This window comes from Sceloporus undulatus, chromosome 3 (genome assembly GCF_019175285.1).
Source record: "Sceloporus undulatus isolate JIND9_A2432 ecotype Alabama chromosome 3, SceUnd_v1.1, whole genome shotgun sequence".
Classification (NCBI taxonomy): Eukaryota; Metazoa; Chordata; class Lepidosauria; order Squamata; family Phrynosomatidae; genus Sceloporus; species Sceloporus undulatus.
The window spans coordinates 218,115,514-218,140,134 of NC_056524.1; the positions used below are offsets into that span (position 1 = coordinate 218,115,514).

The following is a 24,621-nucleotide window of genomic DNA, read 5'->3' on the forward strand; positions in this document are numbered from 1 at the left end:
GCAGTGAGACTGTAAAAAGGCAGTTTCACACCACTTTAAGTGCTATAGGTCTATCCTATGGAATACTGGTAACTTCACGACTCAATTTATGCAACGCGCTCTACATGGGGCTACCCTTGGGCCTAGTCCGGAAACTCCAATTAGTACAAAACATGGCAGCCAGGTTGGTCACCAGAAAATCCAGGCGTGACCAGATAACACCTATTTTAAAGTCACTTCCCCAACTTCCTATTAGTTTCTGGGCACAGTACAAGGTGTTGGTTATTACCTTTAAAGTCCTACATGGCCTGGGTCCAACCTATCTAAGAGATCGTCTATTTCTGTATAATCCACTCAGCACCCTCAGATCCTCTGGAATTTATTGCAATCTGGGAGCAGCAGCAGAGAGGTCATTCTCTGCTGCTGCTCCCAGATTGTGGAATGCCTTGCCGGAGGAGATCTGTCAAATTTCCAACCCAGACAGCTTTAACAAAGCTGTTAAGACCGATATCTTCCAGCAGGCCTTCCCCGAATAGAACAATCGGCTAATGATTTCTTCCCATCTTAAGTATCATTGTACTATTTCCCATTAGGTTGTTGTTATTATCAGTATTTTAACAACTGATTTTAAATTGTATTGTGTTTAATCCTTTTTAAGCGGGGGGGGGGGGGGTTAGATATAGTATTGTAGAAACTGTATGTAGTGTATATTGAGTGTCTTTTAATCTTGTAAGACGCTTTGACTACTCCTGTAGCAGAAAAGCGGGATATAAATAAAAGTTTTATTTATTTATTTATTTATTTATTACTGGAATGTAGTTTTACAGGGTCTTTAGCCTCCTCTGCTAGTGTGTGCTGGTACCTCACAAAACTAAAAATCCCAGGATTCTGTAAGATGGAGCCATGTCAGTTAAAGTGGTGCCAAACTGTATTATTTCTACAGTGTAGATGTATCCTTTGTCATTATCAGATTAAAATGTGGAATTGATTGAAAATGTCTCACTGCTGTCCCTTTTAGCTTGCTCAATGCAAGTACAGTGAACGCTCGTCATAGGCGGGCACATTATATGCTGCTTCCAGCGCTGTGCACTGGAAGAAACACTGGTGCACCGCCACTGCCACATGCCCCCGTAAGCACAAGCCCCATTACTTGTGTGAGCATACACATTTTTTGTTTTACACCGGGAGCGGGGGGTCTGGAACGGATCCCCCATGTAAAACAAGGGTGCACTGTAATGCTATGTTTATTACGAGGCACTTTTTTTTTACTTTACAATTTCTAGCTTTCCCTGAGCCATAATTCTCACATTTCACATTCCTGTTGTATATGTTGTGCAGCTTCAGATGTTTCTTTCATATCAGAGCATGTCAGCATGACAGCAGCTGAATTCTTTTTAGCTTGAGTCCAATTGCATTATTTGACAGCACTACATGTGCTTATCCTCCACTTTTCAATTAACATTTTTGACTATGCATATGAAGAAATAAATTATCCTTTAGAAACAAAATATTCAGAGCATTCATGGTATAAATTATTTCCTTGGGAAGTTTACAAAATAAAATCGTAAAAACTGGCATTTATTAATCACCTCAAATTTTAATACACAGCTTAAGAATGTGGCAGCATAGAAGGAACTAGTTTTTAAAACAAACCTGAATTTACCACCAGTAACACAATAAAGGTCCGGAATTCCCAATAACAGTTCCAAAGAACATTTGCCCTAAATCACTAGCTACTGGAATTCTGTTAAGTGTAGCTGTAAAATAAATTGAAATTATTCCCACATTTGGAGTAAAGGCATACTGATGATATATTTCCGCTCCATAACTGTACCAGTAGCAGTCTTGGATGATACTTTTAACACTTCTAGAGAAATTTCCAGATAGCACCCAGCCTGTAGAAACAGCATGTTATGCTTTCTGTATGTTTGATTAGTCTTCTTATAGATTCTGAAATAATTATCAGATTCACACAAGTAAATTAAGGTTAAGAACACTGAAGTAAATAATAGCAGATCCCATTTGGTCCACACAAAAATCACATACATATTTAACTAATTATGTTTTAATAGGACATAATAAACCTAAAATTAAACAGAAAATTCAGGAGTCTGAGCTGGCAAAAAAGAGACAAGAATACTAAAGAGCATTTTCCACCATTTACTCTCATTATCAAAAATATTTTTCAACTCTTCTTGCAAAACAGAAACAAAAAAATACATACTGAACACTTACATCACATTCTTCTTCCTATGGCTTTAGCCCCCCACACCCTGTCCTACCCACAGAAAGGACAGGGGGAAAACAAACCTGAAAGCCAACAAAACGCTATTTGACCACATTCACATAAAATGACACCATGGTACACTACTGAACAAAAAGGAGACATCATCCAAATGGTGTCCAAAATCTTTTGCTTATTTTTCAGACCTAGTAACCATCATTGTACATGCTTTGTGCCAAATCCAAATGTCTAATGTCATAATTTACTGTAAATGAGACTCAGTGAACAATTAGATGGCAAATATAACTTTCAGAAAAGGTGACATGAATTATCTTTAGACAATCTACTGAAATATTGCTTCAGATTAGGATATGGAGGGCAAATACAATGTTGTGTTAGATGACTTCTACTCATGTCCTTTCCCCTCTTTCCTACCCTTTGCAGCTCACCAAAACATGCTCCAAATGATCTTCAAATCACTGGGAAGAGAGTGAGAGGCTGCAAAAAGAGCTGTTGGGATGACCACACACACACACACACACACACACACACACACACACACACACCCTACTGTTTGAAGTAATTCTACTGGTATGAAAAGCTAACTGGATTCAATCCAGTCTTTTCTAGTCAGTCCCATAAGTTTATTCAAAATTAGGTATTTCAGTATTTAACACAATATTTTCAAGTTTAGAATTTGTCTCTACTCACAATATAAATTGAGGGGAAACGAAATTTTGCATATTAAGGAAGAGATGGAGCAGCTCTTCTGTGACCCAGATATAACTGCATACCAACCGCATCAGTTCCACCTTTGGTACACTGTTACTCTTCCAGTCACAAGTGAACTACAGAACTTCATTCACTATCTGCTAAATTTCTGCTGTGCCTCACCACTATGCATCCAGGCATCCTCCCAAGTAAGAGCAGTACCAGGGTAAAGGGTGCTGGGTACTAGAGGTATGGAGAACCTCAGCTGAAAGTCAATGGCCTGCCAGTATCACTAGTCTGGAACAGCAACAGCATGCTAGTTGGTAGTTTATGTTCTTGAACAGCTGAATTTTAATGTACAAAATAAAATAATATCTTGGTAACTTTGGCATGAATTAAATAGCTTTTATTTCGCAGCCTACCAGCATACCATCTAAAATATACAGTATATATATATATATCTATAACCAATTTCGCAATGTTAATAGTATGACACATTGTGAAACAGACTGGTTTTAACCTGCAAACTTTTTTCTAAAAGTCTGAATTTAAAAAAAAATCAAGAAGCTGCTTTATCACAAAGGAACTCTTGACAATTATTTTCAAAACATAAGTTAAAATACTTGAGAAACTTAAGTGACATAAATAAAAGGTAGGGCTTGGTTTCACCATTTCTATATTAGTTGGATAATTACACTTTTTATTTTTGAATAAATTTAAGGTGTTAAATTACTAATTTCGCTGTTCACCAGTAATATGGTATGATAAGACAGTTTACATTTTTCTTAATATTTCCAGTATGAGCATGGAGGTGATTTTTTTTCTTCAACTCTGACGATAAACTTGGATATATCAAAGTAGTAGAAATATGGTCCAAGCCATACTGCAAAAATAATCCAGTTTGAGACTGTTTTAACTGCCCTGGCTCAATGTGAGTGAATTCTGGAAACTGTAGTTTTGTAAGACATTTAGCCTTCTCTGTCAGAGAGCTCTGGTGCCACAATAAACTACAATTCCCAGGATTCTATAGCACTGAGCCAGGGCAGTAAAGGCAGTCTTAAACTGGATTATTTCTGCAATATTTTGGACCAATGATGGACTGACTAGATAGCATTTCTGTATATTGAATCAATCTCTGATTGAGCACAAAGCATGAACTGGTACAAGGTCAGGGTTTGTAAAAAAAAGTCATCTTGTATTTTTTAAAAAATCATTTACATTAGCATTTGATCTGAAACTATGAGGTGCTTTAAGAACTAAAGACAGTTTCAGGGTAACTCCGCAATTACCATCAAACTATTTCCCAGACACTAACACACAACATAGCAATGAAAAACACTTGATACAAGTGATCTATATGCAGGAGCTCCGGCAAGTTAAACAGAACCATAGCTGCCTTCAAAATTGTAGCAATCCCTCTACCAAAGGTAGGAGAGAACATTTTAAAAAAGGAGGGTGGGGGAAGAGAGAAAAAAAGAAAGACTCAGCAGTCATATCTTATGTCTATAGCTTCACCCAAGTTCTTATCATCGTTTGTACTGGCAGCTAAAAACGTAGTTACTGGTGACCCTGTCACATTAATTACATTGGTACTTGTGCTGGCATTGCGAACAGCAATGCTTGTCACATTAATGCCCAGAGTAAGCCTAGTCTGCTCCAAGGCCTTTTCTGGCACAGCAAATGCCTCCAGTTTCTTTTCCCCATTAGCCATATATGAATTTTGGCAGCCACGGCATATGCAGTCTAAGCAGGCTTTACGGTTCGAGTAACAAGGGCAGCGTTGGCCACGACATGTAAGAACACTTGGATTTTGGGTGGCTCGGCCACATTTACACCCCTTCTTTTCTTGTGCCTTTTTGTACACAGTTTTTGTAGGGCTTCCTGGAGTAACATGACTACTAGGATTTTTTTCTTTCGACTTTGTTTTCAGCATTCCTGATTTGGATTTAGGATGAGATTTCTTGGTGGTATGATCTAGGTTCTTTTTCATGCTTTTATTTGATAACAATACACTTTTGCTATTTTTAGGAGTTGTGCCTCCATTAGGTACAGTTGCTACAGGCTGCAAAGACATCTTTGTATCCTGTTTTACCATTACAGGAGCTGAGGCTCCCAACGTTGGGCCACAAAGGATGCTGGAAATAGGAAGGGGCTGGACCTTTTCACTGTCACTTTCTGATCGTGATCGTTTTCTATTTAGTTTTACTACCTTAGGCGTTGCAGCTGTACATGAAATTCCATGAGGCGAAGAACCCATTGACATGAACATGTTATGGCTAGGAGGTGGGGGAGAAACCTGCAAAAAAGGACCATTGGATAAATTGGTTTCCAAGCTGTGTTGCAAAGTAGGACTGCAGACTGGTGGGGTAGAGTCCAAAGTCCGTAGCACTTCTTCAACACTGAGTAAAAGTGGATCACCAGACTTGATGTCTTCACTGAAATTGTGAATATCAATACTTGTTCCACACAAATCACTAGGAGAAACTATGTCACAGATAGGATCAAGGTTGCTAGAAATATCATCAGCTTTCATGTACTGTTCAGAACTACACACACTGACTGTATTTGTATGTTCAGGGGAAGGAATATGTTCTCCAAGTTTATCTACTGATATTCCATTACAATTGGGCAACCCATTAACAGCAGAGCCTTTCACATCAGAGTCTTGTGTGCTTTCAGTTACAAAAGAACTACTTGCTGGAGGTTCAGGCTCTGAGGCTGGTGGAGATGGGGAATGTGTTAAACACAATGCTAAAGCTTCATCAGATGTTTTTTCTGTATCCTCAAGGAGCGGTGAGCCATCTTTAAGCAAAGTCAAAAGATCCGGAGAAGCGTCAACAGCTTGTTTAATATCCCGTGCTAATGGTGTTTGTGTTATATACTCACAAAGTTTTTTATAGCAATTCACTAGAATGCTTAACTGTTTATTTTCTTCAAATTGCTCATAGTCCTTGCACCAACTACATGAAGGCTTCATCATCATCTTCTTGCCTTTACAGTTCTTGCAGACATAATGCTGACAAGTAGAGTTGGTGGGTGCAATTGGATCTTGTAGAAGATTTCCTAAGGAGAAAAAAGGAAATTATTATAAAACCCGCTAAAGACTTCACTATAACAATTGAAGTACTATTTACGGCCACTGCCATATATTTACATTTGAGAAAAATAATCACAAAACTGCGAAGTGTGTCATCAGCAAAGAATGCTGAAAGGGACATAAATCACATGCAGAGTGAAGGATGGACTGATGCTCCTTATTGCTTACTGGCTATTTTCTATGTTCCTTTTCCTCCCAACCAGACACTTAGCCACAGGCAAACATGTGTATTTGTTTTTATTTATCTGTGAAGTAGAAGTGGCATTTTAAAAAGGCAATGTACTATAGTAATGGAGAGCAAAACTGAAGTATAGAATTTTAAAGGTGAGAGGAGATCTGAATTCTGGCAATTTATCTCAAACATTACACAGACATGGCAAAAGCAAAATGTCACTACAAAAGAGATTTTAATAAATAAGTAACATTTACTGTTTGGAACCTCCATAGTGACTGGAGTACATTCTTTGTCTCAGTTGCTGAATTCTTGTGGAATGTTTATGAACTGTTCAGATGCCTACAGAGAAATGGAGATGTTTGTTTCAGGGGTCTCAATACAGTAAACAGCAATGCAGAAAAGGGTTCCTCTCAATGTTAGACAGTTTTGTGCATACAAAAATGGTCTGTGAATAATGGGGAGAAATGGAGATGTTTGTTTCAGGGGTCTCAATACAGTAAACAGCAATGCAGAAAAGGGTTCCTCTCAATGTTAGACAGTTTTGTGCATACAAAAATGGTCTGTGAATAATGGGGAGACATTGAGGAATGTACAGAGAGGTTTCATAAATAAAAGCACATCAAGTGTGCACTACTTTTTCCTATCTTAAATATTAAATAATTTGACAAAAATTGTTTTTCACAACGGTGCTTCATTGTGGATTTTGAGGCCAGAATGCTTCAGATAATTTCTGAAATTAATATTCCTCAAAACACTTTTTAAGCTAACCTAAAGATAACAAAAATAACAAAAAATTGTTCTCTTTATGGCCCTTCAGACACTGTTGGACTGCAATTCCCAGCTTTTCTCACCATTAGGTATGTTGCTACAGCTGTTGGAAATTGTACTCCAGCAACATCTAGAGGGCCAAAAAATACACACTCCTGCTTTAGCTCTTAGAAGCACATTAAGAGATATGGAAGTGGAGATAGGGCAGTGGGAACTGTACAGGATACAAAAGTACAGTACTTCTCTGCACTTACTGCTGAAAGATCAATTTTGTTCAAATAAAACTCTGAAATTCTTACAGTATTGCCTTGCTCTCCTGATACACATGAATGAAAAAGAGTAATTACTAAAACTTTTGTTTTACAACAACATAGCAATTTATCCTATTACTACAGTAAAAGTAATACAGTAGGTTCTACTATTTTTTATAATGTGAATTGGCAATAATATGATTAGTTAATGGAGAAATATTATTTGCTGAGCACGAACTCTTAACTGGTTATAGCACAATTCACTCTTGAGCATTTAAAATTGGTGCTTCTCTACGTCTCAGCTTTTAAGCTTACCTCATCTCATCTTAGCCATTCAGTCTGTCAGTCAACCATGTGGGTTTGTGAAATGAAGGAATAAAGTGAGGTGGATGGAAGGAGCAGGTGGGAGCATCTGCAAGCCAGGGATGAGAATTTTAAGCTGGGAGAGGAGTGAGTGAGGAGGATGGAAAGAGGGAGTGGGAGTGTTTGAGGGATGAGTTTTACACCTGTATGGAGTAAGGTAGATGGAAGGAGGGGATGGGAGGGAGCCTTTGTACAACATTTGACTGCTGCAGTAAGCCAGGGCTTGTCCATGCCAAAAAGTGGCAAGTGTTATCAGCTGTTTAGTATTGGGGTGGGGGGCTGCAGAGGCTTGTGGGAACTGTACTTTGCATAAATATTTATCTTTATTATTTTTTAATGGTAGGAGTCACCATTTATGTTTATAATTAAAATTTATTCATTAAAATTTGTGGCAAATTAAATACTGTAAATATCTTACCCAGCAATAGTATTTTTGAGCTCTGCACCTAATCCTACTTTTCGCATAAGATCTGTTATTTTTAGAGTGTGATTTTCTGTAACATGGACTTTTAAAGGAACACAGCCATTGCATTATAGTAGAATTTACTGTAAAAAGTTGCAGTTTGGGAAGATAAAGAAAAGAGTTGTTAGATTAATATCACACTCACTGTCTAAAGATATAAATCTAAAATGCTGATGCCCTACTGTGGGACAAAAGATTTCAAGTAACTCACTCAATCATTAAATTAATACCCAAGATGTCTAACAACAAACTGTAGAGAACAAATGTTAGTAAAAGATCCAATAGATACATCAAATAAAAACACACAAGACAGAAACAGCATGCATCAGATTAAACCCGCATCAGAACCATGTATGTCTTACTTTTGTTTGAAGGTGGAATGGTTGAACAAGGAGGGAGACAGCATAATCTCCTTTGGTGGGGGAACATAGGAGCAACCACTAATAAGGCCCTTTCTTGTGTTCCTGCAAATTATGACCTGATATCAGTAAAACTTGTGTTTCCAATAAGTGAGCAGGGCAGCTGATAATAACCAGAGCTCTTGGAAGCAACAACAGAGTGGCAGGAGAGTAAGATGGTCTCTTGAGAATCTTAAAATACAGGGAGGCTCATATGATAAAATGAATTCTTTTAAACAGTCTGTCATCAAGTTGGGGTGTGTGTGTAAGTCACATCAGCATGTTCAATTGTGCCCAGAGCTGAACCAATGAATTTGTTGTAACCAAATAATTGTACAGTCTTTGTAACTGGCCCCACTCAACAGCCCAGCAACAACACTCTGGACTACCCGATGTTTCTGAAGATTTTTCAAGGGTAGGTCTACCTAGAGCAGCCTTTCTCAAATAGTGGGGCGGGCCCCCCAGGGGGGGCGCGAGGCTCCGTAAAGGAGGGCGCGAGGCTCTGTTATGCAGAGGTGTACTTATAACAATTTTATAGACAAATGATACTATTTACAGTTGCGCGGGGGGCGTGAAATGTTTTCTTCTTCCTAGGGGGGGCATGACAGAAAATAATTGAGAAGCACTGACCTAGAGTATGTTAGAATCATCCAAATAGGATGTAACAAAGGCGTTTTTCATGTGGTCTGCCATCACCAGAAACAAGTATAATTGACACAGTATCCTGGTCTGTGGATATCAAAATGCACAGCTTGGGGCTACACCACTCTTCCTTTACAGATAAAAAGCATGCTGTATAGCTCTAAATACTAGAATATATTTTGATCAGTTGTCTTTGTTGTTCCTTTCAGCTCAAATTCTTCTCTGTCAGCATCAAAAACAAATTCCAAAGATCTTAAACAGATCAGATTTTTTTTAAAGTATGAAAAATACAGATTAATGTTTTCCCCTATAAATGAAGCTAGGTCCATATGTTGTAGACCAGGTGGCTGAGGCAGCAGTACTTAAGAGAAGGAAATCAAAGACATAGCTGTTACTTTGGAAAATCAGTATGCAAAGGGATATTGTAGCACCTTTGAGACTAACTGAAAGAAAGAAGTTCGTAGCATGAACTTTTGTAGACTTGCGCCTACATGCATCTGAGGAAGTAGGCTCAAGTCTATGAAAGCTCAGGCCGCCACCTCCTTTCTTTCAGTTAGAGGCTGTGCAGACTGCCCAAACGGGCAGCCTTCAACCACCTCCAGCTGCCCCAGATTGGGGCTGCAGCAATTGCATGTGGTGGCCCCAATCTGGCCTTTCAAAGGTGCAAAAAGGAGCCGCAAAAAGTGGCACCTTTTTGTGCCCTGGAAAGGGTATGATAGTTGCACTGCCACTGCTTTAAGGTGCTCCTTTGGTGCTGCATTGTATAAATGCAGCACCAGAGCGCCGTGATACCACGTTGCATGTGGAGCAGCGCGCAGCGTCATGGGAGTGGAATCAGGGTATGTGTCATATGGACGCCATGCCCCAACTCTGCCTCCAGGTTGGCCTTGATGGCCTGTCTGCACAGCCCCCTAGTTTCAACAGTGCTACAAGTTCCCTTTGCAAGGATAATACTGTACAACATAGAAACAGATAACTATAGTGAAAAGGCACTCCACAAAACAGAAGTGCTTCACACATGCACACACAGCAGTAAAAGACGATTGATTTGTAAAAGAAAAAAGTAGGGAAGTCTGATAATGTTTGTTATCTCAGTTCCACACAGGTACTCTGCCCCAGGACAAAGCTAACTGAAACCTCAACGCAGTAAATGCAATAGATACAAAATTAGGATACTTCACATATATAAATAAGGTCTGACCTCAGAAACTTGGGCGGGTTACAGACCGCCGAAAAGCAGTGGTCTGCTGCCGCCAGCGGTTGCAGTGTCCGGGAACCACAGCAGCCAAACGGACGCTGCAAAGAAGGAGCGCGAAAATCGCGCTCCTTCCTGTGCCCCGGAAGAGACGCTGCAAGTGCTGAATTGCGCACTCACAGCGTTATTTTGGGGGTGCGATGTGCGGATGCAGCGCGTCCGCTACGTCAAGATGGCGACGGCCGTGTGGAATGGCCGCCGCCATTTCGTACAGACTCAGTCTGTACTAGGGTTAGGGGCATCTGGAAGAGACGCCTCTTTCTAAACCTAGTACGGACTGAGTCCATGCTAGGGTGCCCGTTTGTAACGGGCCTGAAAGTCAGAAAAGAGACACAAGCAGCCATCGGATATTCTCAATTTTTCCTGTCCAAGGGGGTCTTGGGTGATGGAGAACTTCAACAGCCATCAACTACTCCTCCACCAATAAGAATTAATTTCAGAGCTTCCAAAATGATGCTGTTGTACAGAATGGTACAGTGGGCACTACATCACAAAAATGTGGTCTAATTGGAATACCTATGAAACTGTTAGAATGCTCTTTCACCTTAGTTACAGCAGTGAAGGCACAACCTAGAGAACACTTCATTTCCTAAGATAAAAATAATGTTTTTGAGCACACCACATCACCATCCCCCAATAAATAAATAAATAAATAAATAAATAAATCTGCACAAAAAGGTAGTCTTGCAGAGTTGGGTAGAACAAGTGAGAAACAAAGGCTCAAAATGGCCTAGATTATTATTATTAATGGTATTTACACCCTGCCCTTCAGCTGTTTTTATGTCTATCATGTTTAATCAAAGCACAATTCTTTCACATTGATAGCTCCTGAAATTCAATTTAGAAGTGTCAAAATGCCATTCATGCTTTCCTAAATCTTAAACTCCAATTGTATTCAAATCTTCATGCATTACCCTGTATCCTAGACAGATGCCTAAGGATTAACAGTTCCTAAGCCCCAGTTTGATTTGCAGCATAACAGTCATTTTCTCATCTTGGACTTTGTTCAGTACCAAATTAAACTATCATAAAAATCTTGAGTATGTTACAATAGTAATTTTAAAGTAGATAAGTGTTTGCCATAAAGTGGTATACTAGTGCACCTATTACCCAGTCTGACTAAACAGATACAGCTCCCCTATTGCATAAATTATCTGTTCTTTCATTTCTAGGAATTAAATCAAATTATAACTCTTTAAGAAAATCAATGTCTTTTATCACCTTGATTTCTGACTTCAATACAAGCAGACACAACTCTTTTTTCCCCATATTGTTATTTGTGCAGATTCTTGCCTAGAGAAAGCAGAGTTATATTAAAATTACAGCTTTGCTGTGCACCATTCACATTATGTAATCATTTCCGTATGACATGGAACAAGACTGCAGCCGGCATGGTTTGGTTTTCAACAAGAAAATCCCAACTATTTATCTGCCCATGGTCTTACTTGTGCTTATTTGCAAAGAGGGTTAGAGAAAAACTTACATACCATATCATTACTTCTGCCATGTATTTCATTCTAACCATTTTTGCTTCGCAAGAGGTTCACTGGCCTTAAGAAATAACGATTTGTATAACTGATTTGTATAACTGTTCATACAGTTAAAACAATTGTATGGCTCAAAAGATGCTTTTCAAAAAGGGGCAAATGCTACTTATACAGGGACATGGTGTGAAACAGTACAGCACTAATCCTTGATCTAAGAAACATTGCAGTTTCAGTCCTGCCAGTCAGTGACTTCTCTTGCTGTTTTTACCACTCCTCTTGGAACAAACTTATCTCTGACTTCTTTTTGTAAGTTTGCTATTATCTTCACTATTCGTCTACACATGTATAGTGGGTAGGAATCAACCTACTGCAAAATATTCCAGCAAAGTTGTCAACAGATGTTCTTCTGGGGTGTTGAGGCACCACCACAGAAAAAGGCTGATTTGATGTGACCATTCAATCAACAAAATCAGATTCTCCCCAGATCTAAGAGCATTGGCAGCCCAGTGCAAGGAGATGTGTTCCTTTACTTATCTAAGGCTCTAAGTTGTTTAGGATTCTGTAGGTCAATGAATCCACTCTCAAACTACAAAAATGACATCCCCAAAACACAGGCAACCAATGCATCTCTTTCAGGGTGTACGTGGCATCATCACTGACTGCTATCATTGGCAGCAATTTGATGCCTGTATTTCCCCCTCTATTTCATTTTCCAAGATTGTCTGCAAGGGCACACCAATTACAACAATCCAAATAATGCTATTGTCCCAAATTGCCCCAAAACCTCTGTCTGTGTCTCAGGGCCAGTCTACAAGTAAGTGGGTTATGAGAACTGCTGCAGATTTTTTCCACATTTGCACTGATGGTTAAATGCCTTCACTTTCCTGTGCAAATTCACATCTATTCCCTCTCTCTAATGAAAATGCACTGCCATCCAAATCCATGCAAAGAGGACAGGTGGGCCACATGTGTGATAATGTGCATTTCTATGGATTTCTGTGGCTACTCCGGTAAAAACTGTGAAACCTTTTTCTGTGGTATTTAAAGAGAGGGGTTTTTTTTGGGGGGGGGAGGGGTTTGGAAAATTGCCCTAACTCCTGGACCATGGACATTTCTCTTGGGGCTACAGGTGCTGCCAGAAACACTTTTTTAAAAAAAGGAAGCAGGCAGAAATCTATTTCTGATTCTGAAAAAGTTTTAAAAGATTTTTAAATCTTTTAAAAATTTAAACCAATTTAAAGATGAATTGTCACTCCTGGGGGGCGTTTCACACCACGTAATTGCAGTGCTATGATTCCACTTTAACTGCCATGGCGCCATCCTATGGATGTTGGGATTTGCAATTTAGGGAAGGCATTTTGAACTCACAGCCAGAGTGCATTAGTGCCTCACTGACCCTCAAGCCCAAAGATTGCACAAAATTTAGTGAAGGGAGTTAGAATGGAACCACTGTGCCACAACTGTACAGTGTAAATGAGCCCCTGAAATCTTCCAAGAGAGAAATGTCACCCATTTTTGGCAACAACAACAATAAAAAAAGAGATGGTCCAGTCTGGAGAAGATAGAAGCCACAAAAATAGCTTTGCTCACCTGATGTCAATGTTAAAGAACACAGAGAACAGAAAGGAACCTTGCTGAAGACCATAGCACAATAAAGTGTTGTAGATACATAGTTTTTGTGGGTTTTTGCAAGCTATGTGGCCATGTTGTTGAAGAACTTATTCCTGGCATTTCACCAGCATCTGTGGCTGGTATCTTCAGAGAATGCTGGCATGGAAGTAAGTGGGATACACACACACACACACACACACACACACACACACAGAGTGCATCCATGCCATATGCGGCTTCTAGGTTACGCGGAAGCTGTGCACCAATTAAAGCAATGGCATGTGCGCCCGCAGAGTGCATGCCCCCCTGAGCTGCAAGCATGCGCCCCATTGTTTTTAATGGCGTGTGAGCATGCACAGATTTCCCCTTACGTGGGGGATCCAGAACTGATCCTCCACGTAAGGGGAAAGCCTACTGTATATACATATATACACACTGTGTGACTCTAGGTTGGGAGGAGTGATTTACATGTTAATCTGAGTACTGTTGTTGAATGGCAAGGCCTCAGGGCCGGATGATATGCAAGGAGGATTTGTATCACATAGCCCACAAAACGCACAAAAAATATGGATGCTGGCCATGAAAGCCTTCCACTTCATGTTAGCAGTGATTGTTTTTGCCAAACCAACAATTAAATTTAATTCTAAGTTCTTTACAAAATTAAAATGCAACTGGAATGGCCAGACCTTTACATTATTTTGCCTCCTTAGTGCAACAGGCATACCTGTTACAATATATTTTAAAAAATTGGGGGGGGGGGGGGGAAAATCCTTTTTTTATATCTATTACTTTTCTTTTTTTCCACTTTACTTTTATATATATATATATCTAACAGTGTATCTAACAGTATAAGATATGAAAAAGATACATTTCAGTCTTCTATTGAACAACAGGGCAATCCAAATGTAACAAGTGTCAGATCCATGTGCTTCATACTACCTGCATGTCAGCTTCAACGTTTTCTGCCGTGGTTGTTTATAGCCAGTTTCCCATTACATGTAAACTGGGAAACTGGAATTTAATCTGTTTATTGAACAGCAGACAAAAATAGGATTAGATGTTCTGCATTTCATCAGGAGGTAACAATAGCAAAAGATCAGTCACAAAACTTGCTCTTTTAAGTTAAAGTTTCACTAGTATCTTAATGGACACAGAAAGACAACATAATTGCAGAATGTATCACTTTGCTAAAAAGCCTGCCTTTGAATGACGATTCCTGTTTATGATAGAAACATAATTTTCCCTAAGCTATTTTTTCCATTAAAAATATAGAAAATACCTTACAAAGAGTAAAGACAGTAATTTAAAAATCAGCAGACTTGCCAGATGATTAAACTCTTTTCTACTTAGAGAGGAAGAAACGCAATCTCTGAGGGCATCAACACTTACTATTCATATCCTTAGGTTCCTCATCCTGTTCAAAAGGCAGATTATAAGTGCAACCAGTATGTTTATGATATCCAGACTTCTTCTCAGTATATTCCAACTGCCAAAAATTGCCAGTGTGGTGAAATCCAGTGATGTGCAAATAGAAGGCAGCTCATTGAATGAATCTTTTCCTTCTCTTCTCCTTTAGTATCTCCATAAATATTCTCTTGAGATGGGGGGAGCTACTGGGCTGGGGAGGAACACCTGACACCAAGACTCATTTGGGAATAGCGCAAGATCCATCTGCCTAATTTGGAGCACTTACTCTCTCCCACTGGGGCTCTGCAAGACATAGACCATGCTGTTCAGTGTATCTCCTCAGCCTTTTGGAGGAGATTTTGAGGGGAGAAGGGGGAAAGATTCAACGCTTGATGTTACACAACATCTTCATTTCATACTTTCATTAAGACTGCATAATGACTGTAAACAGATGCCTTGTATTTGTGCCCAAAGGATCACAATTGAAAGAGGTTCAGCTTTAAAATATTCATAGTTGCTGCTGGACAGAGCAAGTATTAAGGCTAAATGGATCAGTGGTTTGAACTGTACAAAGGCATTTAAATATGACTGACCATTTTATCTGGTTATAAAGCTAAGAATACTCACTTTCACATATTCAGTTCTGGCAGTAAAGAGTGGCCTTATTCAAATACATTAAACTACAGTTATGTGAATGAATCTTGGGCCTGTGTAGTTCCACTACTAGAAGTTACCTTTATATTATTATTATTATTATTATTATTATTATTATTATTATTATTCCTTTTCATTTTATTTGAATTTCACTTAACTGTAGTTTAGCATTTTGCCTGAACCCAGTCAAACAATAACTGCAGTTTAGCACTATGCCTGAATGCAGCCAAATTTTGTTTAGTCTTGACTATGGTTAAGAGAAACAAGCAGAAGTCAAACTGTGGTTTATGACCATAGTTTAATTCTTAAAAATCATACTTCCTTCTAACGTTTAGCTCATAGAGATGTGTGAAGTTTACATGCTTTTACTGTTAAGCAACTGTCTCTTGTTTTCAAGCTTTACTCCACAAGCAAATCTGTGGCAAAATATACAAGAAATAGGGAAGAAATTCAGCTGTTGTGCTTAAAGTTACAAATACTAACAGTAGTAGCAATGAGTGGGAAGCAGATAAGTAGTTGGCATTTTCCTTCAACAGTCCAGGCCTCTTTCTTGTAAACAAAACAAATTAAAAGACCAGTTCAGCTGTTTTGGTTCTAAATCAATGAGGATAACATGACTATATCAAAATAAACAAAACGGAGGTCCTTTTTAAAGAAAAGAGAGGTGGAGGGCATGGGCTGTATGTATACATTTATGTGTTAAATTCTGAATACAAATTATTTTACCTAAAATAAGCACTTTCCTACTGAATTCAGATGCTGTGTCAGATACAGCCAAAACTTTGACTATGGCAAAGTTTTCAAAGTGAAGTAAAGCTTCTTTTGTGAACAAGGAAACTATCATCATACACATTACCAAACAAGAAACAAGGATGAGGGGGGCAAAAAAGAAATGGGTGGAGGAAAGAGAGCAGGAAACCAATGTTTTAGGAAAAGAGTCTCCTTAAGATAGGAAAGACAGTTTTCTTACTATCTTACTATGGAGGGGTCAGGAAAACAAATACAGGAGGACCCTATTAGCCTCCTCTTAATGGACTGTGAAAACAAAACAGTTCACTGTTTGCTACAACTAGTGAAGAAAAAGCACAGGAAATTCCCAGCGCCTCCAATTTACATTGACATGGACTCAAAAGCTTCATCACTTTGCAATCAGTGAAGTGCTTTTCAAAGGAAAAGACACACATTTAATTATTGGAATGGCCTTTTCTGCTTGATCTAAGATAGAGAAAAACTGTCTCAATGTTGAAAAATGATATGGGTTATTCAAACACCAGTGATTTCTCTCTGGAACCAAAAAGCAGGTGTGGGAAAACATGAGTGATACCTCTGCTACAGAGGTCAACAAATGTGCAAGTGGATTTTGTAAACAAGTGATTTTTTTTTTTAGCTAAAAGATATCTTTTTATCAATTAAATGATTACATTTAAGGATCTTTTGATTTTTCTCTTTTTTTTTCTCATGTGTTTATAAACCTATCCTGGGAAAACTAAGGGAGGGGGATAAAGTTATAGTGAGAAAGAAAACAAGCAACAAATGAATTAACTTGTGCACTCTCTGGCACGGTTCACATGTCAACAGTCTGCACTGCTGAAGGCTCTGTCTGGAGCATAATGAATAAGCATTTCATTTGGCTCTTTCTGTCAGTGGAATTGGTTAAAGAAACTAAAAAAACTTACTATCTGATGTTCTTTTGTTGCCTGTTTATCGATCCATTTCCTGTATTACTATGTACTGTATATGTATTATCCTACTTGTATGTATTTTCCCTGGATGAAGATTAACCTTCCATTTTGAAGCCAAGCCCTCCCTCCAGTCCATCTGCCTTGGTCCAGGCCTTGGAGGTAGAGAGGAACTGCTGGACCTCTTACCCTTTCCCTCCACTACTCCCTTCTCCTTCTGTGTCATGTCTTTTTAGATTGTAAGCCTGAGGGCAGGGAACCGTCTAACTAAAAAGATTGCATGTACAGCGCTGTGTAAATTTACAGCGCTTCATAAAGAAAGGTTAATAATAATAATAATAATAATAAACCAGAATTTTGTTCTTTTCCTGTGATTCCTTGTTATGACAGGACAACAAGCCAGAGATTCCAGTTCAGACACAACACTAAATCAACTAAGAACAGAGGTTCCTGGTTTGTTTAGCCACTGTCATTAGCAGTAGGAATAAAATGTGTGTACACACTCACTCATTCCAGAGAAGCCAGAGTCCTGAAGAATTCAGTCTCTGAACATGCTTTCTCTCTCTAAAATTTCTACATGACATCGGGCAGAAGAACTAGAACTCAGTCACTAAAAATGGGATCCTATAAATGTTGACTTGAAGTAACTAACTCCTACTGCACTCAGTATGACCTACTTCTTAGAAAGTGGGTTCAGAAATACAGCTGAAGATACCTAGAAACTAGCAGAAGTGCTATAATTTAAGTGAGCCGAGCTGAAAAAATAATGCACATGAAATCTAAAAAGTTAAATGCCGTGAGCTTTCCTCGAAGTATAGGGCATGTGATATACTGTAGGTCCAAAACACACTACAGAAATAATCCAGTTTGAGACTGTTTTAAGTGCCCTGGCTCAGTGCTAGGGAATCCTGGGAACTGCAGTTACTGGGGTACCAAAGTTCTCTGACAGAGAAGGCTAAATATCTCACAAAACTGCAGTTCCCAGAATTCCCTTGCCTTGAGCCAGGGCAGTTAAAGCGGTCTCAACAGTTCAAGTCTTGATTTCTTTTACCTGGGTCAAGACTTGAACTGTAGGCTCAGTTCTCAAGTATGTAGAGTTGGAATTACTGTAAAAAGTAGAGCTAAATATAAAAGATTATAGTTCAAAATATACTGCAGAAATCATCCAGTTTGAGACCGCTTTAACTGCCCTGGCTCAAGGCAAGGGAATTCTGGGAACTGCTATCCTTGACGCCCATTTTTTTTATTTTTGTGAGCCAAAAATGCTCCACAATGACCCCCCCCCCCAAATTCCAAAGGGCCTTCAAAAGCAACAGTTTGACCTCTTCTGCGCCCCCAGAGAGCAAAATTAAACCCAAAACATGCCAAAAAATAATAATAAACCCCCAAAATAATGATCCAGAAGTGCATTTCTGCTAACGTCTGGCCCCTTCCAGCCGAAAACGGGACGGGGGGGGGGCACAACAGTTATAGCAGTTTCCCACTCAATTTAGAGATTAAATAATCTTGCAAATTCTTAAGGAAGACAAATTGCTCTCAGGAAAAGATCACTGACTCTCTGGATGGACTGTATTATGAAAGAACTTATTTCTAAAACCTAACATAAAGAAAAGGATAAACAGAAATTCAGTACAGGAAGAGATAGTGTTTATTAACTTGTTAACCTACACGGAAACTTCGTACAGAGCAACAAAGATCACCATCACATTTGTCCCAAAATTAGCTCATCAGTCGAATGTTCAAAGTTAATACTCTCAGAAGGCAGAATGAAACAGTTACCTCAAATCCATGGACAAAGCAAAGGGATAGCAAGCGGCCAGATATTTTACGTATTTATTTTTGAATCTCTGGATATATTTCCCTCTTAAATGAAATATAAACAGGATTCTTACAAAGGTTACACACTGCTGTATAAAACTTTAAACTGGGAGCATTAAAGTGATGTGTGTTTGATCACAGCAACCAATGGATGTGTGAATACAGTCAGTTTGTGGGAAGATCAGAGCAGTGCTGCAGAGGAACGGATGCTATCTGGATTTTCTGCCTGGAATGTCAAGCTGTCTTGGGCTAAATATAAATGTTTTCACTAGTTTCAGAAGCTAATCTTTACTTTCACTTCATACTTTCCGCGTAATTTACTTTTCTTCCTTTAAACCTAGGGCCATGGGTGCAAAGAGTCAAAGCCCTGACAATTTTGTTATTCTGTTTTATGGATATGTCTTTCACAAGCTCATCTCTAAACATGAACAGTTAAATATACTTAACTTTTCTAATGTTCAGAAGTGATGACTAGACGGCAGTGAAAACAGAACACTTTACAACTCCTCCCTATGCAGCTTCACTTTGTTTACATTTTGCAAGTCTGCCGAACACAGGACAACAACCTCAACATGCTGATCACTCAATACGCTGATTATATCTGTGTTATCTGACTACCAAAACAATGATCCTACTTCTCCCTTGCACTAGAAAAAACTTTGCCTCACACTCGCTTATGCCATTCACCCAAGTCAAAAAAACCTTCCTCAAAACTAACACCTGAAATGTATTGCTACACACAGCAAATGTACATTAAGAAGCTTGCTTCCTATCTGAACGACTGCCAGAATGCTTTCATCTGATAGTGCAACAAATCGACTGTAGGGAAATAATAACAACAACAGAGTCTTGTTGATACTAGAAGGCTCGCAAGTGTGTTACGGGACAAACTTTTGTTAATCCTATTCCACTCCCAAAACTGCAGATCCAAACACGTGGATCCGGCAAAGAGGCAGAATGTAAACAGGGAAGTCAGAAGGAAATGAAGCACAAGCAGCACAGGAAGCGCAGGCGGCCGTTCTCAGGTTATTAACTGTGACCATTCACAAAGCTGTGGCGATCGAAATGCAAACAGAAATAGGAAAAATAATGGACACGTGTCACACGATAAAAACCCATCATTCTAATTCAAGTCACAGACAGAACGGGACCACTTCACAAACTCTAATTCAGCAGTTTCACGCTGCATTCTAACTTTTGAGTTCAAAAACAGACATTTTACGATCAGCAATACCTGGCAGGTTTTCTCCACTGTTTTTCTATCTTGCCATCTTTGGATGTCATATTTATGCCCAGTTATCCTTTTGCACAGAGACCGGCCTGCCTGTACCTTCCTATATCGCCACTGAGTACATATATGTATCCTTTACAAAGAGCCATAATAAAGTATTCTTCTACAACGCGATACACGTTTACTTGGGAATAACAGCAACAGAGTTTCAAAAGTGAAGATGCACAATGGGCCTTTAAGAATGACACTTCCTCCCCAGCCCCAGACCTCTTAGCAGGGAAAGAGGAAGCTGGGGTGACTCCTCGCTATGGAATTCTGGCCCCACAACAAACTCCAACTCCCAGAATTCCATAGCGAGGAGTCAGACAACAAGTTTAAAGCGGCCTCTGAGTGGGCCCTTATTTCCTGCAGCCTGTTCCCAGAGAGACCAGGGAGGGAAGGCGGCTCTGCTCCCTGCCCCTTTCCCAAGGCGGCAGCCAGGGGGGTGTGAGCAGCGTCAGGCGCCACCGAAACCAAGCGGCGAAGGGAGGACTGAGGGAGGGAGGAAGCGAGAAGGAAGCAAGGAGGGTTGCTGCTGCTGCTGCTGCTGCCGCCTCTTCTGCCCAGAACAATAGAGCGCCCTTCCTTCCCTCTCAGTCTCTCTCAGTCTCTCTGCCTGGGACTTACTCACCGCAGACGCAGCAGGAGAGCGACTGCCGGAAGTAGGGCAGGAGCTTCCCGATCTCGGCCAGGCACTGCGGGTCCTCCCCGGGTCCGTAGCTGAGCACCAGGCGACTGGCGGAGATGTACAAGGCCGTGGCATTCACCGGGTTCATCGCAGACGCTGAGGCCCAAGGCTCCCGGGCTGAGAAGAAAGCCGCGGGGCGCCGCTGCTGCCGCTCCTAGGCCCCCCGCCTCCAGGCGCCGCCAGGGCCTTCTCCTCCGCCTCCTCCCAGCCCTCCGCCGAGGAGCGGCGGCGGCGGCCCAGGCGACTACTCCCCGCGGAAAGCCATCCCGGCCTGGTTCCCCCTCAGGCGGAAAGGAGGCCCCGCATGCGGAGGCCGGTTCAGGAATACCACTACCGCCGCCTCCGCATCACCCCGGGCCTTCCTCGCCGGAACCGACGGCGGGACGCTCTAGGACTCCTCGCCTCGTCTCTCCCTCCTCCTCCGCCAAGCCCCCCCTCCCCTTTTTACAATGTCAATAGCAACCGTTAGATCCAACCGTCACTGCGCAGCCATCGCCGCGGCCGCTTGGGGTGGGCGCCAGTGCGCATGCGCGGCCATTCCCTACCCTCCTCGTCAAACTGCTCCCCCCTCCGCCTTCATCTACAGTACTCATAAGACAGAGACGCACACACATCCCCTTCGCCTCTTCTGGGTCTGAGAGCACCCAGGCCGCCTCTCCCCGGAGAGAAGGGGCGGGGCTTAGGGGGCCTCGCGGCCTAGAGTTCTGAGGGAGGCGCGCGCGCTCTGCGTAGCGTAGCCAGGCTTTGCGGCCTGGTCAGTTTGTCAATAGAAGCACTACTCCCACAGAAGTAACCCGTTTTGAGTTGTTGTGGCACCAGGTGCCACAACAAACTACCATTCCCAGAATTCCCGTGCCTGGAGCCGTTGGCACTCCAAGCCGCCTCAGTCAAAACCTATTATTTCCCTACTGAGAATGCAGCCCACCAATGGGTTTATGAACCTTACCCTCCCTAAGCATACACAGAGTGCATGACCCCCCTCACACAACCCACACATAGCTCCCTGCAGAAACAATCCAGTTTGACACCACTTTATCTGCCCTGTCTCAAGGCTAGGGAATTCTGGGCGCTGTAGTTTTTGTGAGACGTTAAGCCTTCCCTATCAGAGAGCTCTCTGATGCCATAATAAACTACAATTCCCAGGAGTGCTTTGATTGTGAGTCCCTCCATGGCAAGAGCTCTCTTCCAACTCCATGATCCTATGGTCTCATTCCCACTTACAGATAAATCGGTGTCTGATCCGAATCAATGGTCGATTCACCATCAGATCACTGTTTACACTAAGCTTGCCCAGATCGCATTTTCTGTCATTTTCTAGCATTAAAATAACCCACTTGTGGTTCACATTCACAAATGAATTGGACCTTAATAGATTAGAAAGATGGGCCAAAGATAACAAAATGAATTTCAACACAGAGAAGTGTAAAGTACTGCACTTAGGCCTTTTTAAGGTCTCTTCCAACTCTATGATTCAATAATTCTAGTGTGGCGTCAGTAGGGTTGGTATCACCCAGTGTGGTGTCACCATTTCACACCATATAGACTCCTTAGTTTAGCTTTTTTGCACCTTAGCTTTTTTGCACCTTCCTTGGAGGTCTTTAAACAGAGACTGGATGGCCATTTGTAAGGGGTGTTTTGATTTAGATTTCCTGCATGGCAGGAGGTTGGACTGGATGGCCCTTGTGGTCTCTTCCAACTCTACGATTCTATGATTCTAAACAACTAGCAAAATTAAAATTATACCTTCAAATTACAATATTATACACACAACCTAAATGTATTTACATATACACAATGAAGATTTGGTTAAAATGTGATGTATTTAAAGAAAATTTTAAAAGAATAAACATTTCAAAAATTTCAATTTTTTTAAATTACAATTTCAAAAATTCAATTTTTTAAAATTAACATTTTGAAATTTGAAATTTTAATTTTGAAAAAATTCTGGGGCCACTCCTTTCTCCTCCTCCCACTGAGCTTCCTCCCCGCTCCCACCATCTCTTAAAGCATTTCAAAGGCAAGCAGATGAATGCCACAGCCTGTTTCTGCCAAAATGTAGGTGTTTGAGGAGCAGTGGTGTCGCACACACCCCTTTTTGGGTGTCACCTGGTGCAATCCATCCCACTCCCCACACCCTCCACAATGACGCCACTGATATCACTTGTAAATTGTAATTCCCATATACCGCTGAATGTAATGCTAATAGTTGTGACATAAACAACTAGCAAAATTAAAATTATATCTTCAAATTACAATATCATATGCACAACCTAAATGTACAGTGGGCCCCTGATATCTGCTGGGGTTTGGTTCTAGGGCCCCACATGGATAAAACATCCCCGGGTGCTCAAGTCCCATTAAATACAATGGCCTAGCAAAATGGTGTCCATTGTATAAAATGACAAAATCAAGGTTTGCTATTTAGAATTTATATATTAAAAAATCTTTTCAAGCCATGGTTGCTTGAATCCGTGATAAAAAAAATCCATAGATACAGAGGGCTGACTATATTTATGTATACACAGTGACGATCTGGTTAAAATATGATGTTTTATAGAATATTTTAAAATAATGAACAAATATTTTTAAAATAAAAAAATAAAATTTTGAAATTTGAAATTTCAATTTTAAAAAAATTCTGGGGCTTCTCCTTTCTCCTCCCACTGAGCTTCACTCCACTCTCGCCATCTCTTAAAGCATTTTAAAGGACGAGGGCAAATGCTCATTTCTGCCAAAAGGTAGGCGTCACTGGTGTGGTCCACACACCCCACACCCTTCTAGTGACCCCAGTGCTCTGGCAACACAATAAACTACAATTCTTAGGATTCCCTAGCAGTAAGCCAGGGCAGTTAAAGCAGTCTCAAACTAGATTATTTCTGAAATTAAATGAGAGCTATTCCAGGACTGGTACTTGTTGTGCCCGGATTCTATGTAGTAAGGGAAGATGGTTGGGGTATTCCCGAATTGACTCTCTAAGTAATTCACACCAAGCTTGCCAGAAGTGTGAGGGGTTTTATTTCATATCCCAGGTTCCTCACAGTCCTGCCGTCCAAAACAACTCACAATGCAATTCAAGACAAATGCTTTTAAAAAACATAGAAAGTTAGAATTAAAGAGAAAATCATGTCAGACCACTCAAGAGTCCACTGTGAAGACTGTGAAATAATACACTTTCCCCATTGCCATTCCCTTCTCCTTTTGTGTCTTGTCTCTTTAGATTGTAAGCCTGAGGGCAGGGAAATGTCTAATTAACAATTTGCAAGCCGCTCTGATAGCCTTTTGGCTGAAGAGCGGGGTATAAATAAATAAATATTATTATTATATTATTATCACATGACATCATGCAGTGTTATGATTACCACACAATTTTCCCGTGAATAAAGCTCCGCTTTATATTCCCCAGAAAATTCCCATGAATAAAAAGCGGCACTAGAATTCCTCTTTATTCACAGGATAATCATGGGATAATTGTGACGTTGTGTGGAGGCATGTGATAATCTTTGCATTATCTTGCTATATTGACGGCAGCATACTGCTATGCTCCTGTATTTTTTGTCCATGTGTTCATCTCCTCAGTTACCAACCAGTCTCCAATATCCCATTTTTGGGCAAAGTACTGGAGCTTGTGGTGGCTCCCCAACTCCAGGAGTTCCAAGATGAAAAGAACTACCTAGGCCCCAT

At 40.4% G+C, this 24,621-nt stretch overlaps 1 protein-coding gene across 5 annotated transcripts; it reads right to left on the bottom strand.

Moving 5' to 3' along the window:
• Nucleotides 1-1,556: 1,556 nt before the first annotated feature.
• MSL2 (MSL complex subunit 2) lies at nucleotides 1,557-21,539 on the bottom strand. 5 transcript variants are annotated; one of them, XM_042458331.1, is made up of 3 exons: nucleotides 14,364-17,271; nucleotides 11,548-11,619; nucleotides 1,557-5,977 (listed from the first exon to the last, which is right to left on the bottom strand). In XM_042458331.1, exon 3 carries the CDS (start codon nucleotides 5,895-5,897, stop codon nucleotides 4,398-4,400), a length of 1,500 nt encoding a protein of 499 aa, XP_042314265.1. In that variant the 5' UTR covers nucleotides 5,898-5,977; nucleotides 11,548-11,619; nucleotides 14,364-17,271; the 3' UTR covers nucleotides 1,557-4,397. The 5 variants fall into 5 exon arrangements, with proteins under 5 accessions (XP_042314265.1, XP_042314262.1, XP_042314263.1 ...); XM_042458328.1 differs by lacking the exons at nucleotides 11,548-11,619; nucleotides 14,364-17,271 and adding an exon at nucleotides 20,884-21,539; XM_042458329.1 differs by lacking the exons at nucleotides 11,548-11,619; nucleotides 14,364-17,271 and adding an exon at nucleotides 8,394-8,944.
• Nucleotides 21,540-24,621: the final 3,082 nt, after the last annotated feature.

Excerpts from the sequence above, each read along its gene's own strand:
- MSL2 (XM_042458328.1), bottom strand. The coding sequence starts at position 21,028 with ATGAACCCGGTGAATGCCACGGCCTTGTACATCTCCGCCAGTCGCCTG. Across the intron at positions 5,978-20,883 it reads GCTCTCCTGCTGCGTCTGCG|GAAATCTTCTACAAGATCCA; the intron begins GTGAGTAAGTCC and ends TTTTCTCCTTAG.